This window comes from Myotis yumanensis, unplaced genomic scaffold (assembly GCF_028538775.1).
Source record: "Myotis yumanensis isolate MYYU_CA2020_CCGP unplaced genomic scaffold, mMyoYum1.0.hap1 SCAF_3, whole genome shotgun sequence".
NCBI lineage: Eukaryota > Metazoa > Chordata > Mammalia > Chiroptera > Vespertilionidae > Myotis > Myotis yumanensis.
In genome coordinates this window covers 188,693,466-188,712,350 of record NW_027223754.1, presented here as the reverse complement: position 1 = coordinate 188,712,350, position 18,885 = coordinate 188,693,466, and the positions used below count along the sequence as shown (strand labels likewise).

At 43.2% G+C, this 18,885-nt stretch overlaps 1 protein-coding gene across 1 annotated transcript in view; it reads right to left on the bottom strand.

Moving 5' to 3' along the window:
• GRIN2B (glutamate ionotropic receptor NMDA type subunit 2B) overlaps window positions 1–18,885 on the bottom strand; it is a 442,854-nt gene that overhangs the window by 29,232 nt on the left and 394,737 nt on the right. The window contains 1 exon segment of the mRNA XM_070410657.1: window positions 17,197–17,426. Within this exon segment, the coding sequence (XP_070266758.1) occupies window positions 17,197–17,426 (230 nt within the window).

Here is an 18,885-nt window from a genome sequence, read left to right as displayed (position 1 = left end):
TTAAAATATATATATTTTTATTGATTTCAGGGAGGAAGGGAGAGGGAGAGAGAGATAGAAACATCAATGATGAGAAAGAATCATCGATCAGCTGCCTGCTGCACACCCCCTATTGAGCCCACAACCCAGGCATGTGCCCTGACCACAGAATCGAACCATGACCTCCTTCTTCATAGGTGGATGCTCAACTACTGAACCACACCAGCTGGGCTGAAGTAATTGTTTCCTATCACAGAATGAGTGACAGACACAGATTTAGAAACATTCACTAAGCTCTTACTCTGCACCTAGGAGGATGCTAAGTGCTTTCTCTCAAAAGACCCATAAGGATGACTGCAAAGAGGTACCTGGCACCTGGCAGATACCCTCCTTCCAGCATCCTTGGATCCAGAGCTACTTTTGGATAGTCTAAGAACTGAGAGCGACTCTTCCATTCTCCCTTGCACACCTTCACAGCCCTCACATATTCACATTTCTTGTCCTCCACACCCCACCCCTTCCTGGAATCTCACTGAAACAGACAAGTACAGGGAGCAGGGTGGGTGGAGGGAGGACCACATGTGGGCTCTAGAGTAGATTAGTAGCAGTTTTTCCATGGCTTTCAAAGTACATGTTAATCACTAACTAGAAACAGCATGGGCTTTGTGCGAAGGATTTAGGCACAAACCCTGGATCTGCAGAAGGATCTGAGCCCTAACATTTAATGAGGGATTAGTATGCAGGGGAACAGTTTCTAAGCACTGTATGGATATTATAAGTCTGTAATCAGCACAACCTATAATATAAGCAACATATTTATCCCCATGTTATAATTAGGAAACTGAGGCAGTGGAGGGGTTTAGGAGCCCAGCCATCTCACGTACTTTGAAGTGACTGAGTCTTAGTTTTCTTTCTGTAAAGCGAAGGTAGCATCTGCCAAAAAGGTTTGGAAGGAGAAGTACATAGGGGGAAGAATGTAAATCATCTAGCCCAGGGAATGCCACCCATGGTCACTAATGACTCGTCCACTCTCTGAGACTGTAACTGCTGATGTGGTTTTACATAGTGATGACCATGGATGCAGGCCTGGTTGCTAATACTGTAAAAGAACACACCATATAAAGGTTAATTTATCTTTTGGCTTTGGAATTGCAGTTTTGAATAGGCAGGCTCCAACCTATGAACACATCGTCCTCAAGAGTTCACTTATAAATCAGCTGTTCAGAAACAGAAATACATTTCCCCAGAGAAACAATACTGTAAATGGTTAGCTCGTTAAAGGCAATTTCATTCATAAAAGGGCACAACTTTCATGTCAATATTGTTAGTTCATGTTCTGGGGACATTCATTCACTTAATGCACTTCTATGATGTAACAGGCACTGTCCCAGGAGCTGAATAGACAGTTATTGAAAGCATGTCTGCTGTCTCAGGGAGCTTACAGTGCAGTGAAGGAAATGGACATCTGATTAATGATTCCAATGGAGGGTGACAGAGGTGGGTTCTGGCTGTTGTAGGAGGTCAGGGTGGGTATCTGGAGACTGGGGAGGGGCAGGAATGGTTGATGAAGTATCGGAGAAAAGGAGAAGGAATTTCCTGGCTTGGGTTTAGGACTGGCCCTTGCACTTCGCTCTTCATATTCATACTCTACTTCTGGCCCTTCTCCTTTCCTCAGCTTCTCTCCAGGGCATCCAAACCTGACAGTCCCTATTTTTTCTACACGATCCATTTTCACAAAATCAAATGCCCCATTTTTCCCATCCAAAGTGATCACATCTACGGAAACAACCTTAAAATAAATGTCTCACTGATAGAACCATCATTCAATGCCCCCAAGATATATACATTTTAAGAAAAAGATATCTTATTTTTGTTTTTTGTTCTTATATAAATGCTTAAACTAGAAAGCATCCTAAAAGAGTAGTGGCCATGCAGACCAATAGGCCCAGCTATGGACTGCCTTGGAAGTCATTTTCTTTCTGTGATTTCTCCTTCTTCACTGAACCACACAACCTTCAGAGGGTGCAAGGAAGTCATATTGTTTCTTTCATGTGTACGTAGTAAGCCACCTGGAGTGCTGGTACCAACAGTGGGGTGGTGTTAGAATGGCCACTCATATCCTGGAGAGACTCATCATGGAGTGTGTTAGGTGATGTGTGATTTCACCACACTCAAACCCAACCTGAAGTCATAATCTGTAGACTCTTCAGGAGGAGCTGGAAAACTGCCCAGCTTCCCAACACCAAACACCTCCTAGCCCTACTTCATGTCACCGAGACCACAGCTGCCAAGCACAAATGCCCACACAGCTATGTGCTCTGTCTGGCTTGCAACATGCCCAGGAGAGAGGACCAGGGTGACAATTACATAATTTTATTAAAAGCTTCTTTTTGATTATTTGAGTTTGAGTCAGAGGCAAGATTGTAATTCAAATTCAAGAGGAGATTTTGAAGTGCTAGGACAAGGTAACAAGGTGGGGCAGGCAAGAGAAACGTAAGTCCTCACAACTGTGATGACTGAGACGTGAAATAACTCTTTCTCTGTATATAGTAGCTCCTGAATGAACAAATGGCTGAATGTTACAAGCCTTTTCCAAATAAAATAATCTCATAATAAGAAATATCAGTGTTCATTGATTTCTGCCTCTGTGCTTGTGTGTGCGTGTGCGTGTGTGTTGATTGTTTCTGTGCATGATGGATCATGCTTGCCTGCAGATAGTCTAAGTATGGGTTCATTTATGGCCACACCTGACCCCATACTTACAGATGAGAACACAGGGGTATTTAAAGAATCAAGCTATTCTGTCTAGACTATTTGGACTCCAAATCATCCTGAATCTTGCCTGATCTCATTGTGACCTTCCATGTCAGGGCCCAATTCACATCAGGTAACCGGTACTTGGACTCTGCCTCCATCACCACTTGAAGCCCTCTCATCATCATCAGAGGGTTAAACTAACTCCTCTCCCAGCAGCTTCCTCTTAGCATCCCCAAATCACTGCTGTGCTGAAGTCTGCATTGTTCTTCAGCCTCTGAATATCAATTTGCATAATGAAGTAGGTGAGAGCACCTCTTTCCCATCAAGCAGGCCTGATTGGCAGACAGAAAGGGATTCGTATGTAATTGGCTGTAATTAATTTGACTTGCTTTTATATGGAGAAAAGGAAAAAAGCAAAAAAGTGCTCAGTGTTCCCAGTCCGAGCTGCACCTGCACACTCTGCGGTGTGTGCATGTGATTTTGGGAATGGGTGTGTGTGTCATGTAAAGGCCTGTGAGTAGATAACCTTGTGTGTTCAAGTACGATTTTTTTCTGGGAGCAATAAAAGGCTCACTCCCCCGAGGCTCCTCTGCCTGGGAGGTCCGTGGCTGCAGTGTCCTTCATATTGTAATGCTGTTAGGCAGCTTGTTCAATTTGTATTTGAGGCCACTAGGAGACATCAATGGACATCACAGCATTCTTTCTTCAGTGCCAGGATGACACCCAGCTCAACATCTCTTTTGGACTCAGTCCAACAAAGGCTGAGTCCCAGCCATCTCAGGGCCTACTGGCAATCAGTTATTGCAAGAAATGGAACTGGCTTATACTTAACTCAGAACGTACTGTGATGCTAGTGATAAGCTGAGAGATGTGTGAGGAAGTTTTAAGGATTTAAGCATTTAGCAAATTTAATATCAAGATGGTTTGTAGACTTAAGCTATGCCTGGTTTCCTTGCAGGAAGTACTTGAAAAATAATCGATACTGTTCTTGCTTTATTTTCCTCCTAAGATGAGATGGACAGATAGAGTAGGGTGCATTTCCCTCCTCTCCAATTCCTTCCTCTCTGTCTTCCTTACTTTCCCCTAAAGGGAAGGCTCCTGAGAGAGGCATATTGTTCTTTCTAGTTGGATTCAGTATAATTCTATTGGTTACTTCCTAGAAGAGAGAAAGCATGGCACCTGACAACATTCCACATCTCTTGGATCCATTTATCCTGTCAACCTTTATTAAATAAGTGGTTTGTAATGTACAGAAATGAAGACAACAAAGCCCTTGTTGAAGATACTCCTAGATTCCAGTGAACAAAAGTCTCTTCTAGGTTCCTGTGCACTCACAGCTGGGTAGAGAGTGGCCCAAGGGCTTATGGGGGTTCATAAGCACTCCCTTGAGAATCCAGAAGCCAGGACAGAGAGAGTCCCTATGGCAGGGGACTTGATTGGGTTCTGCTGCATCAGGCCAATGCTTCTAGAACAGGGGTGGGGAACGTTTGGCCCATGGGCCATATAAGGCCTGTGAAATCATTTGGTCTGACCCTGCCAATGCATTAGGGGAGAGTTAATTAAATGTTTGACCAAATGTAGAAGGCTAATTTTTAAGTTGATAATTTTGTGTGGCCCATGAATATTAAGGATCCATATGGCCCTTGGCAGAAAAAAGGTTTCCCACTGCTCTAGAACCATGCACCTCCTTCCTGTGTTCACATAAAGACACAGGGCTATAGCAGTGCAGTATAACAGGATAGCTGTGGGCTGTGGAGTCAGCTCTCCCGGGATCAAATTCTGTCACCCTCACTTCCTAGTTGTGTGACTTCAGGGAATTTGCTTAACACTTATATGTATCACCTCATCTATAAAATGAGGTTAATAATATCCATCTCAAAGGATGGGCATGAGGATTAAAAGTAGTAACAGATATGACGAGTGTAACAGTAGGCCTGGCACACAGTTTATGTTCATTAAATAGTTCAATACATGTTCAGTGATAAGGGAAGAGAAAACCGGGCAGATATGGCCCCAAGAATCCCAGTGGCAATCATCTAGCCAAGAAATAAAAACCAAAGTGAAGCTCTTCTAGATTCTGTATCCTAGCTGCTTTCTTCCCATTCTCTGGGGTGGGATGAAAGACAGTGGGGGCAGGACAAGGAGGAGCAATAAGGGGCAGAAAGCACTAATTTGGGTGACACAGTAGTGATCCAGTACTGCTGCTCTCTAGGCATAACTGGTATTCAAAGAAGACTCTTCTTGTCAGGAAAGTTCATGGGTTCCCCAGGGTCTCTCAGTTAGAACCTTGGTCTGCACTCTCTCAGTGCAGCTGGTTGCTTACATCAGTCCCTTCAGCTTCTCCATTGAGTGACACCCCTCCAGAAAAATTCCTGTTTCCTTCACCTCATCCTGATCAGGAAGTCCTTTGGGCAGGGTACCTTTAAAAATGCCTCCCTGCACTCCAGGCTCACACTGACTCCCTCCTTCCCATGTGGCCTAATCTGGTCTTTAAAAACACAGACCTTTCCTGTCACTGGTCAGAGTCTGGCCCACCTACTAGGTGATCTCCTCTAGCCAAGAACTGCCAGCCTTGGTTTTCCCAGGTATGGGTCAAATGCTATCCTCTCTCCATTCCAACTGCAGGGGATGAATACCACGCTCTCCAAATGATCTCCTCAAAGCCCCTTTGGTAGGTTTTAAGGCAGTGAGAGAAAGGGGGGATGTCACATCCCTTCAATAACCTCCCCTCAAAGTACCAAAAGGATTCTCAAAACACATTTTATAGTTTGGGTTTTTCTGGCTTCTTCCTGACAGGCCCTGCTTGGTTGGGGGTTTTACCACCTGTACCTATATTTCTAGCCAGCTGGACAGAAGCCTATTTAATCTGAAACGGTTCCCCAAGTGACTTCAATGTCAACACTCTGCTCTACCCCAACCCTTCCTAGGTAGCCACTCCTCCTTGGGTTCCCACAACAGAAAGAACTACTCATATAGACTAACCCTGTAATTTTTAAAGGGGAGACCTGAGACCCTGATATTCCTTGCCCTGACTCTTCCTCCTGAAAGTCTAAGCTGCCTGCATCTGAGGGGGTTTGCCTGCCTGCTTGTTTTCTTCTTCCCACAAGGGCAGCTCTCAGGATCCTGTTGGCCTGAAGCTCATGCCCTTGACACTACAAATCAAAGCCCCCGAACAGAAGCGGAATAAAATACCAGAGGAGATGTCCAAGACGACAGTGTTTACAGAGTGTGAGTGGCCTTGCCATGGCCCTCGGTGACCTGTGCTGGAAGGGAAAACTTGGTTGCAAATTGCAAACTAAATGGTTGGGTTTCTCCAGGCCTTAGGCACTCTCAGACCCCACTGGCCCTAGCATGTACCCAGCTATGCAGAAAACTTCCAAAAATATAACAGGCTGCACACAATCCACTGAGACCTTTGTCTACTCTTGCCATCATAGCAAGGGGACATTGGAAGGGCAAAAAGGCTGAAATATTCACAAAAGGCCAGAGCCAGCCCAGGCCACAATTTTCACTGTAAATATAATTCTGACATCTCCCAAATCTGATTCATTTTAGGCCTGATAGCTTTGGCCACACAGAAATTATCTTGGCTGCATTAATGTGTCTCAAAGGACTCAAACTTAGTTGTCCAGAAGGGAAACACTAATTCTTAAAATAAAATCCTTAATCCATAAGTCAATATTTAGTGAACATATAAAAGATTAGTCCCCTTAGACTAAACCACTTATTTCTTTTTTTAAAATATATTTTTATTGATTTCAGATAGGAAGGGAGAGGGAGAGAGAGATAGAAACATCAATGATGAGAGGGAATCACTGATCAGCTGCCTCTTGCACGCTACCCACTGGGGATCAAGCCCACAACCTGAGCATGTGCCCTTGATCGGAATTGAACCTGGGACCCTTCAGTTCACAGGCTGACACTCTATCCACTGAGCCAAACCAGCTAGGGCTAAACCACTTATTTCTTATTTTTGTTTTCAAGGAGAGGAAAGGATGTTGAGGATCTCTCTCTCTCTCTCTCTCTCTCTCTCTCTCTCTCTCTCTATTTCTCTCTCTCCCCCCCTTCATGTAAATAAACTTCAGAATGAAGAATCTGCCTTCAACAGTCAGCTAAATGGAATAGCTCTCTTATCTTAAAACCAGAGACTTGGCTGTGAGACTTCTGTGGAAGTCCCCAGAGCCATTTGTCCTTCCTGACATGGGAGAGATGGCCTGGTGGGGAGAGGCCTCATAGGGAAGCCACACAGAAAAGTCCAACAAACTGGCCAGTTTAAAGACAATCTCACCAGTTCTATTCTCAGAGCATCTGAAGCTCAACTGCACATGCCATGCTATATGTCATTAATTACAATTGTTTGCTGCCTATTGCTGGCTTTCATTTGGGACCCAGGTGGGGGAAATTGTGAATTAATACTCATGCTAGTTTTTATAATTAAATTTAAAACTATTTTATGGTTCCAGGAAGTTTTCCATTCCCCTAATATCTTGCATAGTAACACCTTTCTAAAAAGAGTTATACAGAGTAGGTCAAACCTAGGATTGGGTTTTGATGCTATTCTTCCTTCTTCCCTCCCTTACTTTTCACTTTGTTTCATTTCACAAAGATGCTTCTTCTAGTGTCAGCAGAATGAACCAAAATTTCTTCTTTTTCCAGGTAAGAAAGGCAACCTTTCTGAGATCCACTTTGTAAAACTTATGTTCCATGCACATCTGAAACTGGTGTTCTTTACACAGCTTTGCAAGTACCAAGTTCTTAGTTACCCAGTTATCTCATTATCTTTATGTAGTTTTGGAGGATAGAGTTACACGTGCACAGAAGCATATGCTGAGTGTGCATTCCTGTGTAACATGTTCATCCACATGGAGAGGACACCTGGTCGTCTTTGATGACAAAAAGTATCAACCGTGCCTGGTAATCAGCTAAAGTCCCTTCCAGTTCTGTGATTTGAACAACACAGAACAATCCAGAATGTGAAAGGGATGCATTAATAATATTTTCCCCAGAAAAGAGTTATGAAAAAAATACATCTTTTTTTCTGTGTGTGTGTGTGTGTGTGAAAGGTTTACTTCTTTTATTATATCCTCAGAGAGTTTGTCTCATTTATTGATTTAGATTCTTTTAAGCTTCTTGGTCACATTTTTATATCCAAACTTTTTTATGGTTTTGACATCTAATTATTTCTTACTATTACATTCTTTTTTTAAAATTAAATCTTTATTGTTCAGATTATTACATTGGTTCCTCTTTTTCCCCACCATAACTCCCCTCCCCCCAGTTCCCACCCCACCCTCAGCCCTCACTCCCCACCCACTGTCCTCATCCATAGGTGCATGATTATTGTCCAATCTCTTCCCACACCCCCACACCCCTTTCCCCTGAAAGAATAGTCAGTCCATTCCCTTTCTATGTCCCTGATTCTATTATAATCAGCAGTTCATGCTGTTCATCAGATTATTTATTCACTTGATTTTTAGATTCACTTGTTGATAGATGTGTATTTGTTGTTCATAATTTGTATCTTTACCTTTTTCTTCTTCTTCCTCTTCTTACAGGATACCTTTCAGCATTTCATATAATACTGGTTTGGTGGTGATGAACTCCTTTAGCTTTTTCTTATCTGTGAAGCTCTTTATCTGACCTTCAATTCTGAATGATAGCTTTGCTGGATAAAGTAATCTTGGTTGTAGGTTCTTGCTATTCATCACTTTGAATATTTCCTGCCACTCCCTTCTGGCCTGCAAAGTTTCTGTTGAGAAATCAGCTGACAGTCGTATGGGTACTCCCTTGTAGGTAACTAACTGTTTTTCTCTTGCTGCTTTTAAGATTCTCTCTTTGTCTTTTGCTCTTGGCATTTTATTTATGATGTGTGTTGGTGTGGTCCTCTTTGGATTCCTTTTGTTTGGGGTTCTATGCGCTTTCTGGACTTGGAAGTCCATTTCTTTCACCAGGTAGGGGAAGTTTTCTGTCATTATTTCTTCAAATAGGTTTTCAATATCTTGCTCTCTCTCATCTTCTGGCACCCCTATAATTCGGATGTTGGTACGCTTGAAGCTGTCCCAGAGGCTCCTTACACTATCTTTGTACTTTTGGATTCTTTTTTCATCTTGCTTTTCCAGTTGGGTGTTTTTTGCTTCTTTGTATTTCAAATCTTTGACTTGATTCTTGCGCTCCTCTGGTCTGCTGTTGGGAGTCTGTATAATATTCTTTATTTCAGTCAGTGTATGCTTAATTTCTAGTTGGTCCTTTATCACAACATCGAGGATCTCACTAGATTTCTTGAGGATCTCACTACATTTATCGGCGGTCTCACCAGTCTTTTCGAGGGCCTTACTAAATTTATTGGCGGCTTCTAGACAGTTCTTGAGAGACCTTAAAAATGTGGTTTTGAACTCTATATCCAGCAGTTTGCTTTCCTCCATTTCTGTCATTTGTGTCCTGTTTCTTTGTCTCAGCATTTTTTGTGCTTCGCTGTGTCGACAGAGTGGCTTTCTGTGCTAAGTGTCCCAATTACCTGAGGTAGACACTCTTGGTGCATCCCTTGTGGGCTTTGTGCACAGTCTTGTTGTAGTTAAGCCTTGATTGTTGTATGTAAAGCTGGGAGGATTTAACCTCCAGGCCAATTGGCTGAGAATCAGCTGTGTCTGCGGTGGGAGAACTTCTGTGCTGAAGACATCCTTATGGGGCAAGACTTGCTTCAGTGGGGCTATGGTGCTCACTGAGTCTGCCCCCTAAGTGTGTCCCTTATAGATCTGAGTAGTTGTAATTGGATGGTCCCACTCTGACCACTGGGTACACTGGCTCTTGGATCTAAGGAGGTGCTAATCTAGCCTTTGCCTAAGGCTACCCAGCAGAAGCCAGCTGTAAAGCAATGCAAGTTGCCCTGGGGCCTTGGGGCAGCTGCAGTTTGTTAAGTTATTTTCAGATTACAAAGGGCAGGGCCTTTCATATGCAAAAGCCTCCGTGCTAGGCTTGGGCGGGGCGGGGTCCCAGGGGATCAACAGGGTGGGCTGAGGGAGCCAGCAGTATGGCTGCTCTCAGTCCTGCCTTCAGAGGTCCTGGCAATCCCAGAGAGTGCCTCCGAGAGAAAGCTGCCCTCGAGTTCTGACCAATGCCAGACAGTCCCGTTTCTCCCATGTGAGTCTGGGTCCCCAAAGACTCGCCCAGAACTGGAGCTCAGAGCCTGAGACTCCCTCCCGATTGAAGAAGACAATCGTGTCCTCAGCCTCCAGCCCTCTCCACATGCACCTCTGCACCTTTGTATTTACTTCAGCACCGCACCTCCTCTGAGTCTCGGTATGCTTTTATCTTTCCTTCTAGTTGTAGAAATTCCACTCAGCCAGCCTTCCTGTGGTTCTGGATGATGTCCGTTATGTCTTTTAGTTGTATTATTGAAGTGGTTGTGCGAGGCAGCAATCTCCGGTGTTTACCTATGCCGCCATCTTGGTTTCTCCACTATTACATTCTTTTATTATTATTACATCAATTTATTTTTTTATTTTCTAAAGTTTTACATATGTCTCTTTTTTCCCCAATTGACCCCTCCTCCCAGCCATTCCCACCCCAGGCAAGCCCTCACCACCCCCAGTGTCTGTGTCCATTGGTTATGCTAATATGCATGCATACAAGTCCTTTAGTTGCTCTCTAACCCCCACTCCCCTACCATTTGTCTCTAGATCGATCTATTCTTATAAAAGAAAATCTTAAAAAACATGTTCTTGATCCCCTTGGCCAGCGATATTACTACTAAGAGGTCTAGAAGGTTGTGTGGGAAGTGTGCACACAGATGCCACACTACATACTCTGAGAAACTATCATTAATCAAGCTCAAGGACAGAGCAGAAGGAGCACACAATGGCATTTAGGTTTTTCACCCTCTCCCTAAAATTAACCTGCATGCAGAAGAATCTTTCTGCATGTAAAACATGTCTCTGCAAATCTTCAGTGTAGATCAGTTCTTCTAAGCAAAGGAGATTAGTGAGGAGAGGAATGGAATTGGATCCTGCTGTAAGAGATACCCACTTTGGAAGGATAGGACTGGGGGCTGGTGAAGGAGACTGAGATGAGTAGGAGAAGCATCGGAGTCTAAAGGGTGCACCAAGCTCAAAGTACGGGTTATAAAAGGAGTCAGTATTAGTTAGTGTGCTAGTTTCCTGTGGCTGCCACAACAAATCACAACAGACTGGTGGCTTAAAACAATACACATTTATTCACTCAGAGTTCTGGAGGCCAGAAGTCCAAAATCAAGGTGTTGGCAGGGCTGTGCTCCCTCCAGAGGCTAAAGGGCAGAATCCATTCCTTTCTCTCCCAGCTTCCAGTGGCTCCAGGCATTCACTGTAGCCACAACAACCCAATCTCTGCTTCTGTCTTCTCAGGGCCTTTTCCTTTTAGATATCAAATCTCTCTCTGTCTTTCTCTTATAAAGACCCTTGCCACTGATTTAGCATCAACCTGAATAATCCAGGATGATCTTATCTTGAGTCTTTAACTTAAATACATCTGTAAATAACTTTTTTCCCCCAAATAAGGCCCACATTCAAAGGTTCCAGGGGTCAGGATGGATGTATCATTCTGGGGGGCCATCTTTCAACCCACTACTGCCCCCAACAGCATAGGAGAGCTGGGAGGTGAGGAATCCTGTGTGGGAAACATGGAATGTCAGAAAGCAAGGAGAAGAGAACTAAGTGAAGCCGGATGCTGTGAAGGAGGAAAAGAGGACAATGGGACCTGCACAGTAGTCAATGCCAGGGCGTCTGCATCCTCGGACAAGGAGTAACCACTGCTAAGCCATTGGATGCTGAGTTGAGGGTAAGGATTTCCTGCCTTAGTCAAGACAGACTTAGGAATTAGGATCCATAGGGCTTGTTGAAGAGTTATATGCAGTTTTGTTCTCAAATAAAAAGGAGAAGAGGTGATAGCTAACCTGACTGACAGACATGGGACTGGCCAAGCACAGGGCTTTGTTCTGGATCTATCTGGATGGAGGCCACCTTGACAAGAATGAAGGAGCCACAGTATGTGGGGCAGAGTCCATGCATAGTGTCAGATTGGCTCTGATAATTAATAGACAAAGGGGCAGGCATCCCTTGCCCCACCCGTGCATGTAGTGTACCCCATATGCTGGCAGGGTTTGGGGAATTTTCTTCTCTTGTCACTTCCTCCACACCTACTCTTGACCAGCAGTTATGAGATGACCAGTTGCTTGATAGTAACAATGAATCACAGTCTTTCATTTTGCTCAGCTACCAGGATGTCCCGCCCAGGCCCTCATTTCTAGCTCCCTGGCTAGTTAGTCATGCCTGTCACTTTCCCTAGTAAGCTGCTTTTAGGCCAGTATTGCATGGTCTGACCAAGATGGTCTGGGCCAAAACCGGGTTGTGACAGATCAGGCATGAGGTCAGCTGTCTCCCACTGGCTTTCAGCCTAAAGTTAATAGGGTGGAAAGCATGGCCCATTTCCTCACACATGCTCAGACACCATCCCAACATTTCATTGTAGTTGTGGTGTAAAATGCTGATTTTCTTCCAAAAATGCCTCTTTACTTATTTGTTTGCATGTTGACTAATCAAAGCCATACCCTGCCTTTATCCCAAAAGGATAGGAGGTGACTTCCAGACTCTATGGGACTTCTCAGAAACTCTGAATCATCGTTACCTGGAAAAGCCAGGGGGTTCTCATTTAGTTGTTAGTAGGCCATCCTAATCGTACCTCCAATGATGCAGGCAGATAATGCTGCCCTCATTAGCCAGATGAGCACCTCTGTGACAAGCTGAAGTTAATGAAGTTCCACTAGTTCCTTATGGAACAGAACTGCAAAATATGATGTGGGTGTATATCAGACTGATGGTAGGAATGTGTAAAGCAGGACAGAGCCACATACCCTCAGGAGCCCGGTGGCCAGATGGCGGCCCCCAGTGACCTTCGCAGCCTTTGCCTCCCTGCAGGCTTTCTTCACCCCTGACTTCATAACCGACCTCTCTCTCCCCTGCTGCCAACCTCTCCCACCCTCCAACAGCGGCATAAACCTCAGGGTCACAATGGGACCACACTAAAGTCAATTTGAAGGCCATTAGCTTGCCCAATTACTAGAAATCATCATTATTGTCTGTTTAAAGTAAAACCTCTGAAAGACATATTATAGAAAGTGCAAATGTTAAAATACTACCTACTTATTATGGACCTGTTAATCAGATAGCTACTTTTTAGGAGAGGAAAAGGATCTAACTTGGTAAACTTGTCATGACAAGGTAGATGGGAGGATAGGAAGGAAGGCGATTAAAACCATGGGTATCTGAACAGGATGGCACACTGTTTAGGGGCTATAGGCAGCCAGGAACATCAGAAGGGCAAATTACCTAACCTCTCCAAGCTTCAGTTTCCTCATGTACAAATGAAGATATTAATAGCACCATTACATAAGGTAATCTATGTAATGTATTTGGCATTATGCCTGACTCATAAAAGCTGAAGAAATGTCAGCAGGGATATTATTGTTGAGGTTATGTTAACTGTTATTATTATTACCAGTAATGGCAGTAGTAGTAGAAGTAGAAATACTAGTCTTGGTAGTGGTAGTGTACTATGCCCTGAGAAGGGTTGGGTTAAGTGGAGCTGATACAGAAAGTCCTTAAAGGAGAGTGTAGGTAATGAAATGAGAAAGTGGGAGTAGGGGTGTCAATCCCAATCCTTAGCTATGTCATAGCTTTGTCTGGGATTAGCTATAAGGGAGACATCCTGGCAAAGTGATTTTAGAGCCAAACACACAGGGGCTCAAACCTTGGCTCTGTCACTTGATAATGTGTGACTTTAGGGAATTCACTAAACTTCCCAGAGTCTCAGTGTCCTTATTGATAAAATGGGACTAATCATACCTGTATGAAGATTATACATATAACATATCTGTGACATACTTAATGTGCCCAGTGCCCAGCAAATATGTCTCACCTTTCACCTGGCCAAGCTCTTTCCCCTCCACACTGTGGCTGGCAGACTGCGAAAGGAGAAATCCATCTCGATAGGCGAGAAACATGAGAATTTGCATTGTGGGCTCTTTGTTAGGAGAAGAAAGATGTCACCAGCTCCCTTCCATTGTCCTCCCACGGGGGAGCTGATGGAATGTACAGCAAGGCTGCTATATGTTAGCACTTGCACCATATTTAGTTATAGCAAGTAGTGGGTAATTCTGAATTCACTGATGTCATGCGCTATTGCAAAATGGAAGCCATCCAGTAAAAAGAAGCCCCGAAATATATTTTCATGGAAATTTAACTCTGAGCATTCTGACTTTGTGCCTTAACATGCATGGGATATGGGAACATGTCTCTGCCATAAAGTTGAAGATAATTTTTAAAAATATATATATATAAATGTAATGGCTACAAATATCTTCCCATCATAACCTAAGCTATTTATCATTTGATCTGAGTTAATAGAAGATATGTCATCTGCGATAGAGTAAGTTTAGAAATCTTTCTTCATTTTAACTGTTACTTTCCTTGATGAAACTTTAATTGCACTGAAAAAATCTTCAAAATCACCTTATTTCTATTCTGAATATTGTTTTGATGACTTTATTCTTTTCTTTTTCTAAATTCACAGAATACACTTCCTCTCATGCAAAGTTAGTCCCAAGTCTATGTTTTCTTTAGGTGTTCTAAGTAAAAAAACAGTAAGAATTTCGACATTTTCAGTGTACTTTCAAAAAACTCTCTAATTTATATTACTGCTCCTGACACCGATATATAGTTATATGTCATTAGTTACTAAATGTTTTCTATAATTATGTAAATTATGTTGACACTTTCTGGTAGGATGCTCACACTTTACTATTTTGTCATTTGCAAAGTTCTGAGATGTATCAGAGATAACCATTTTGCAGCATTTTCAAATTAAACAGCTGTTAAAGGGTTCTGGCTCTCTTGCTGCTTTCTTTGCCTATAATGTTTAGTAACTCGACTCTGCACAAGAGGCTCTTCTGTAAATATACCCTCTCTACCTCTCTCCCAACAGACTTAAAAAAAATGTTAACCAAGTTATGATCACTGACCTTTTGGAGCTCATGACCAGATAGAAGAAGATACAGTCAAGTACACACCTGCAGGTTACTACAATACAATATGGAAGACAAGAGTTATGATAAAGGTATGAATGCCATGACAGATTAGAACAGATGAGAGAATGAATAACTGCCCAGATGAGCTAAGGAAAGCTCCACAAATGAAGTGATCTCTAATTCTGGGTCCTGAAGTTCCAATAGGAGTTTGGTGAATGAAGTGAGGAGAAGAACATTTTAGGCAGATGCATAGATAGAGGCATAGTTGGGGAGGATAAGGAGTGGATGATGCCTAGAATTGTAGGATGCAAGAATCTAAGCATTGGCTAATGAGACACATGGGGAATCATCTGTAAAAGCTTTGAAAGCCACATGTAAAAAAATCTTCTTTATTCTATAAGTAGTGGAGCCACTGAAGTTCTTTAAGCAAAGAACTGATGAGATTCAACGTTTCAGATCATAAACAACATGGTGTGGAAGACAGACAGGTGAAGTCTTTCTGGTTCCAGCAGCCTAGAACGATATGTCTTTCAAAACCACAGAAGGGAAAACAATCCCCCTCCATCCCAATTATACTTAGTTCAAATAGGTTATTCCATTGTTGCTGAATAGCCGATGAGGGTCTGAGAAAGATAAATATAGTGTCCTAAGCAATTCTCAGACACTTGAAGAAAACAAGGTGATAAATATGGTGGATTCCCTACTTTACAGCCCAGAGCCCCAGGAGTGTTTGTGACCCACCACACCTCTACCATGCTGCCTCCTGCATGGAAACAGGGTGCTGCCATACTCTATGTGGGGACACGATCCACCACATCTCTGCCATATCCTGGTGTGAGGATATGCCGGCCTTACCTCTGACAAACCCACACATAGGCACATGATCTGTCATGCTTCAGCCACGCCACATCCCAGCATGGAGCCCTGAAGAGGCAGCTGTGTGTAGCCCCACTACTGCCCAGGTTACAGAAAGAGGCACAAAAAGTAGTGGTTGTAACAGGGGATAGGGGAGAAAATGATGAAGGAAGGATGTAGACAAAGGAACAATGAGAAAAAGGTTTAAAAATAAATGAATAAATATATGAATGAATGCATGATAAATCATGAGTTAGAAGAGAGAAGTAAACAAATCCTAAAAATAAGGGAGAAAGAAATACCAGAGAGGAAATATTTTTTAAAAATAAGAAAGAAAAATAAAATAAAAAGGAAGACAAATCAGAGAATGAAATAACATGATGAAGTAAACATAGTGAAATATATATAGTTTTTTTTCATTCCCCTAAGAAGCTTATTTATCTTTCTCACATGCTTTTAAATATTCTTAGTGAGTAGTGTTGAGCAGATGGAGAAATCAGAATAGAGCCCCTGAAGAGAATATCTCCTCCTTTCCACTCTTCTCAAACCATTTGCTAAGTATTTCAAGTTTTATCTTTGGGAAACCACACCCATGTGATAAATCATTCACTGTCTGACCTAGCTGGTCTAAACACACATCTCTATATTTCATGGCTTCATCATGGTGGAAGGGGTGGGAAATCAACATTTTCCACATTTTAAGACAACAGTGTAGAAAATTTGCTGTAAGTACAAGTCTCCAGAATCATTTTGGGGTCACCCAGGAGCTTTACTGGACACACCGTGAAGGTAGCTCCTATTACTGGTCGTGGACCATCTGGTTATCACGGTTTCAGAAGACGGAGCTGCCATGGAAGCCGTGATGCTCTGGCAGACCTTGTGAGTCAGATGCATTCAGAATGGGTTGTGCACATCTGCACCCAGAAAAGTTGGAAGCCAGCAGACACTTTCCTTCCTGTCTCAACTGCACAGGCCAGCAGGGAGGCCTGCAATTGGTATGGGGGCAGCCCATTCATCGGCATCACACAGGGCAATCAAGTTAAATAGAAGTTACTTCTCTTCAGGACACAAGAAGAACAACCCTCCTGCTCAGCCATGGGAACACACGAGTGTGCAGGGGAACAAAGGGAGAGCCCCACAGCCAAACCCCACTGGGAGGAAAATGAAGGCCACAATGGGCCAGTGCCCTCAGCGTGGGTACATGAGGCAGCCCTCTAATAACACCAAACAGAAGCCCCGTGTGGATAGGCCACCCAAGAGTATCCAACAAGTACCACGTACTCAGAAAGCTGCTAACATACCAAGCCCCTTATTTGCAACACTGGGTGTACTTATAAGAACCTTTCACAAATCAGAAGGCAAATGTGAAGTAATATTATTTCAGTAGGGATATTGTTTTCTGCTCCCATTGCAGACCTCCTCCAATTGAAGGAAACATAAGAAAGAACTGTATATTCTAAAGAGTTAGAAAAATTAACAGGTATGTGAGAACTTTGAGTATGGTTCAGAATGAGATTGAGAGAAAGGTAGAATGTTTTAAATGGTCCTCTTACCTTTTTGTCACTCAGGCCAGAAACCTGGTCCACATACTCCTCTTGGATCATGAAGGCAGCTAAGTTGGCAGTGTAGCTGGCCAGGAAGATGACAGCGAAGAAGGCCCATACTGACACCATGATCTTGGAGGTGGTCCCCTTTGGGTTCTGCACCGGGACGGAGTTGTTAAACACCAGGCCCCACAGTAACCAAATAGCTTTGCCGATGGTAAAAGATGGGCCCCCTGGCTCTGAAATGAACACATGACAAAGACAGAAAGTTAAGACAGAGTCACTGGTTCTGTTGAAACCTACAGAGCTGGTAAGTTCCTGCTCAGAGCAGGAAATCCTCCAACCAAGACCCAGACCTTTCACAGAAAGCTTTTTAAGTAGAGAGCTTGTGTCTCTCTTTCCCTGGGAGGGTCCCCCTGAAGGCATAAGAAAGTTCCTCAGGAGAAAAAGCAGAGGCTTGGGTGCATATGGGATCTTGCTCCCATTAATGGTCATGACTCAGCCAGAGCACTGGAGGGGCCAGCTTTCTTCCCCTAAGATCAAGACCCTCAAGATCATATCAAATCCGAATAACAAAGGCAACCACTCCATTATCATCACACACATGTCCCTATTCCTGTTGTTCCTAAAATTTACATTACTATCTACCAAGAAAATATTTCAACTTCCAAAAGATCAGCAAGAACTGTGTGGGGTCTTTTTCTACCATTGTCATAGACCTCCTCCAATTTTATTCACACTGATGTTAAATGGCTTTCCATGTACTTTATCCTGGTTTTTCCTTACAGTCTAGCTAGCATCAAGCACTGAATGTTTCAAGGACAACTCTGACCCCTCTCCAATGCCAACACTTCCCAAATGGTTTCCTACAGTAGCAGCTCCTGCACAAAAGAATGTCAGGAAGCCCAGGCAGGTAGTCATAAACCCCTAGCTTTGCCACATGTAGCTGTGGGCACTGAGGCAGGCTATCCTTGACCTTCCTTCCCCTGATCTTCACACAGATAGTGTCAAGACTTCTGCTGATAATCTTCTTGTGACCTTACTGCTTTCTCTTTTTGGTGATGATGAGATCTTGCCTGATGCTTAGGTCTGCATGTAGCCCCTCCACTGCAGAAATGAACATCTGCCTGCACAGTTTTACAACACATTAGCTCAGGTCTTACGATATTACCTGTGATCCTACAGCATCTGCTCAGCCAACTAAATCACCGGTGACTACACATGTCGAGCCTAATATCTAACTGTGCACACACATCTGTGCATACAGACCTGATTTCATGGAACAGATGTGTAACTAAAAAGATGTTTATAAATAAAAGTTTTATACATTGTAAAATGCCTCAAGGAGTCTTAATATTTAAAGTGGCCCCGTGTTGAATGCCTTTGTGAAGACAAAGCATAGTTTGGTAAAGTAATTGTAAAGTAAGTCCTTGTTCTGAATTTTATATCTAAATTTTTGCCTCCTTGATTTTCTTCCAGTATAGGGAAGGAGGCACACTAACTTAAGCTCTTGACATGGTCAACCTATGTATGTAGTCATGTGCTTCTCAGATGTTTCACTTGTTACCAATGCTCATTGGGATGGGGAGCAGGTCAAGCTTCTGGATGACCCTCTGGCAGAGGTGGAAAGCCCAGACTGTACCATGCTGTGGAGGCAGCCAAACTTCCACCCAGAGTTCACACAACAGATAAGAAGGT